The 4,852-nt window shown below is 42.7% G+C and overlaps 1 protein-coding gene across 1 annotated transcript; it reads right to left on the reverse strand.

Moving 5' to 3' along the window:
• Positions 1-406: 406 nt before the first annotated feature.
• On the reverse strand, positions 407-1,636 carry LOC112748909 (protein FAR1-RELATED SEQUENCE 5-like). The gene has a single exon (XM_025797165.1). The coding sequence runs from the start codon at positions 1,634-1,636 to the stop codon at positions 407-409; it is 1,230 nt and encodes a 409-aa protein (XP_025652950.1).
• Between the last annotated feature and the right edge of the window lie 3,216 nt (positions 1,637-4,852).

Consider the following 4,852-nt stretch of genomic DNA (forward strand, 5'->3'; position numbering starts at 1 on the left):
ACTTCTTTAAACACTGCCTGTGTATACACCTTTGATGCAAACAGCTCCATTGCTTCTAGGCCAGTGGTTAGCACTGGACTATAATACGTGGAATAGAATTGGGCCATAACTTCATTATTTTGGTAGTCCTTAACAACCAGTCCAGACTATGTCCCAGTTCCAAAATGCTATCAGTCAATTTAAGAAAACCCTTAATGAAAGCGTTGATCCCTTCACATCTCAAAGTTGTCCTGTATCCCGCACAGAAGGTGCCCTTCAGGTAGGCCATTGCCCAGCTTTCTCTCATTTCATACGTGCTCTGCACCCAGCTGTTATCATGTAGTCCAAGAGACACAACCGACATCTTCCAGTACTCCTCAAAGTCGCTGATTTCGAAGTTTGCATATATAGCTTTCTTAAAAACCTTTTAGAATTCTGTATCTTTAACCCTTTGGACACAATTCTTCTCCAAGTGCCAACCGCACAGCCTATGTGTCGCCATCGACAGCACCTCTACAATTGCCATGCGCATCACCTTGTCCCCATCTGTGACCACCACACACGGCTTCTTTTGTCCCATTACATCCAAAAGGTTCAACAACACCCACCTGTATGTGCGAACCTTTTCATCCTCAAGCAACGTGAACCCAAAAATCGATGTTTGTTTGTGATGATTTGACCCGGAGAAAACCACCAGTGGCTTCCTGTACTTGTTAGAGCGGTAGGTGGAATTAAATGCCAACACATCCCCAAATAATTGATAATCTGACATCATCTCACCATCGGCCCAAAATAAGCTAGCCAAATGGTTGTCTGCGGTCCGTGTGTACCGTGCAGCTGTTATCATGTCGGCATTTGCCTTACCTTCCAAGTAACTGATGGTTGCTGCTACATCACCATCACATATTCGCGCAACCCATTGCCCATGCACATAATTATACAAATCCTGTTTTGTAAATCTAAGCATGCCATACCCACCAGACTGCCCGGCCATGTACGCCATTATCTTCGAAGTCGGGATCCCAAACTGCTTCAAACTCTCCACTTGTGCCTTGTCGCCGTCACTCATCTTCCGGTGACTAGGAAGGAGATGTGTAAATGTCACTGGGGCAAGATCGTGGATGTGTTCATCGAAGATGGTTCTTACCATCCACACGCTATGCTGTACATCGTAGTAAATCTTCAACTTTGCCTTACAATCCGTTCGACTCTCTAGTCTCTCCTCCCTTACTCGCTCCGGACGGTCATAGTGCTTAGGATGTCTTGTGCCTTGTCGATGGCAGAAAAAGTCTCTCCTTATCAAAACCCCATTAACACAAGCTACATCTCCCTTCCGAACTCCAAAACCCTTGAATCTGGCGAACTTCTTGTAGGCAGCATAAGCATCCTCCTCCGTGGCAAATTTTCTACCCAAGAAGTCATCCGCGGCAGGTTGCCCTCTCGGGCCACCATTTCCCGGGTTTTTTGCACCGCTCGACCCCTTACCATCAACAGCATCCCCTTCACCTTTTTCCCCACTGTCAGAACCCCCCCGGGACTCAAAGCCCTCTTCGTCATCATATTCGTCGTCACTCGCACAATAGTGTCCGCAAAAATCATCAGAACTACCCCCATCTGAGCCTTCACTTTCAAGGTTGAACATACGCTTGAACTCCATCGGATAAAGTTGTGCAAATTTCTAGCCTAATTACATGAAAACCACAATAAAGGCAACACATAATCAATATAACTATACAGTCAAAACATCAACCACATATCTCCCAAGCCAGGGTATATTTTATACCACAAATAAGACATAACCACTGCATTGAAATTCTACTACCATAGATTTCATCAACTTTGGAAAATCAGAAACAGCAAATCATTATAATTAACACATTATATCTTGGGGGAAGTTATATCTAATTAAGTAGCACTCATTATATCACAAGTGACTCCATCTTTTAACGGCTGAAAGTAAAAAACAAAAAATAATAATGTGCATCACAACCTTAACAACATATCAGGATCTACTTATAACTCATAAACAACCTTCATTATAACTTACATACATGGGCAATAACATATAAGTGTCTAGTCAAGAACTATGTATTCATTAACCAACCTACCTCCCTAGTGGTACCCATTTCAATGGAATTCTTCTTTTCTGTTTGGATCTTGCTTGCCTTTTATGTCTTTTCTTATTATCTATCAAACAAAAAATGAACACTCATTCTAGGAATTCAACCCGTGAGAACACTTCCATCTACTTTTTTATACAATGATATATACGTCAAACTGAAAAATAAAAAAGGCCATCTCGAACTGTATTAAGTAAAATTTGACTTCAGAATTTTATCTTCAGGTCCTCTAGGAAATCTGTTTTGAGTTGATATTCACAAGAAATGCTATGAGATAGAGCTATTTGAAATATCAATACCCATTGATCATCAAGTTTAGAGTAATCCTCCTTAGAGTTTAGTTGAAGGCTACTTGTTACAATCCAATAATATAATCGACACTTTATGTTACAAAATCTTCAAACAGGTATTCAAATTAAGCTTGCAAACATCATCTTATAAAATAGGCTAAAGTATAATAAGCGCATGAGTGATGTATTCACACAGCAGCAGATAGTTTTTCAGCAAATTTTAAGAAAAAAGTATCCAAAAAGAGGTTGAGACTAGGACATAGCTTTGACTAATCTACTGAGGCTGACATTAGATTTTGTTGGAAGTTATATACACGAATCGAATAACAAATTTCGACAAGCATTTACAGACAGAGACATCCATGATTTACCGTGGTTCGGTCCTAACCTGGAATCTGCATCCAATTCTCACTAAGCAACTTGACGACAAATTTCCTTATTTCTTTTAACACAGATCAAACTCAAACACAAACTTCACACCAAAGATTACAACTTACAGGAGTAAACTCAAAAATCCTTCAAGCCTTCACTCTGACCAACGGAACCAGAATTTATTTCTTTTTAAGGTCTGAAAATGCGTGTGCATACTTATCTAACATGAATGGCGAGGAACGGCGGAAAGGTGGCTACATACCTAGCTGCGAAGTCGGAGCACCACCACTCCAGGGCTGCAACGAAGTAGCAGATGATTAGCGACCTCGAGAGCACAAAGACCACCACCGACAATGCCTAACAAAGCCCAATCTCGCATACGATGGATGGCGGCCATGCGATGCTCAGCGGCGGTGGTGCACCAGTGTGAACCTAGGGTTTGGTTCGATGGGAGGTGAAGGGTAGGACGAAGACCCAACTTTACAGCCTCTACTCCAATTTTTTCCTCCCGCGCCTAGCAAGGCCCAATTCAACAAGCTTCCACTAACGGCGTCCCAGCACACTCAAACCCCGTTGAATTTCACGCCACCAGCTCGGCTAAATCGACCCTCCCATCAGCGCCATCAACCTCCTGACAACCTACTGGATCCTGCATACTGGAGACAACACGTGTCCGAATCCTATATAGAAAGAAACTACATCTGTATATCTATATGAAGTTGCATCTGTACACTAGAGCAGCCCATATATATATATTAAGGAAAAGACATTATTAGATAATTTTTTTAGTTTAGAATTCTGCTAGATAACCAATACCCAACCAGCTAACTATTAGCCAATTTTAATGGGTTATTCAAAAAAAAGTCCAAGACACATCCCAAAACCCTATCTCATTGTAATCCCAATTTTACCTTTTATTTCACACGACAATAAAAAAATAACTGCACATCCATTCACCTTCCTCTTCCACTCGTCATCAAACTATCGTTGACGCTGGTGCATCACCACTGCCATCCGCCTGTCATGTAGCCAGCGACGCCCCACGGCCAACAGGATGCAAGTCCCCACTTTGTCACTGTCCATTGCGTGCTCCGTTCACGCGTCCTCCCAACGCCGCATCGACCCAACTGCATGCGTACTCGCCAATGCCGCGCCGACCAACCCGCTGCCGCCTCGACCCAGTTCCATGCGTCGTCGTTGTCAGTGCCTCGATGCGAGTTCTGAGCAACATCCTTGCCCAGTGCGGCTGCTACCGCGGCCTCGAGGCAGCACAGATCGTCCTCCCCGCCACTCGTCTTCAACGGCCAAGCCGGACCCGGTTCGTAACTGTGTCGCGACCCTCCCCACCGTGAGTCCCTCCCAAACTGTCACTTTATCAGTGTCGTCTTTGTTTTGGTTAAATGTTTCTTCTGAGTTAAATGGGTGTTTCTTTATTTTGGGTGGATGTATTTTTGACTTATATGAATGTGTCTTTATTTTGGGCGGCGCTTATGGCAGGAATACGAGTGGATGCGTGTGCAGTCTTGACGGAAGCGTTGTTTGCAGCTATTTGGCGGTCCAAAGAGGGGTGGGTCACATTTCGGACGGATGTGTCTTTATTTTGGATGGATGTCTTTGTTTTGGGTGGATGTGTTCTTGAGTTATATGGATGTGTCGTGGAGGTGTGTGCGGTCTTGACAAAAGCGTTGTTCACAGCTATCCGGCAGTCTAAGGATGGGTGGGTCGCATTTTTGGACGGCGTTAGGGGCGGCTTTTCGGGCGTATATACCAACAAAGATGCCAGCAGCATGAATGCCAATGTTTGATGCAATGATCTGGCAGTCTGAGAATGAGATGAGTCGCGTTGAGAGGTTGATGATGAAAAACACATTCGCATGAAAAGAAAAGGGGCGGTCAATTGATAATCCTAATTTTTCAAATTATCATTGATTAGTAATTATTCAAAATTTATTTTTTTAAAAAATACAAAATTAATCATTATTAATTACAGTTGTTTAAAATTAACTAATTAGTAGTTATTTACTACTACTTTTTGTTTAGTTTAATTGTATGAAAACCCCATAAACGAATAGTGGTTATAATGACCATATT

Source organism: Arachis hypogaea, chromosome 15 (genome assembly GCF_003086295.3).
Source record: "Arachis hypogaea cultivar Tifrunner chromosome 15, arahy.Tifrunner.gnm2.J5K5, whole genome shotgun sequence".
NCBI classification, from domain to species: domain Eukaryota; kingdom Viridiplantae; phylum Streptophyta; class Magnoliopsida; order Fabales; family Fabaceae; genus Arachis; species Arachis hypogaea.

What these genes read in the sequence shown, in the direction of transcription:
- LOC112748909 (XM_025797165.1), bottom strand. Translation starts at nt 1,636, where the DNA reads ATGGAGTTCAAGCGTATGTTCAACCTTGAAAGTGAAGGCTCAGATGGG.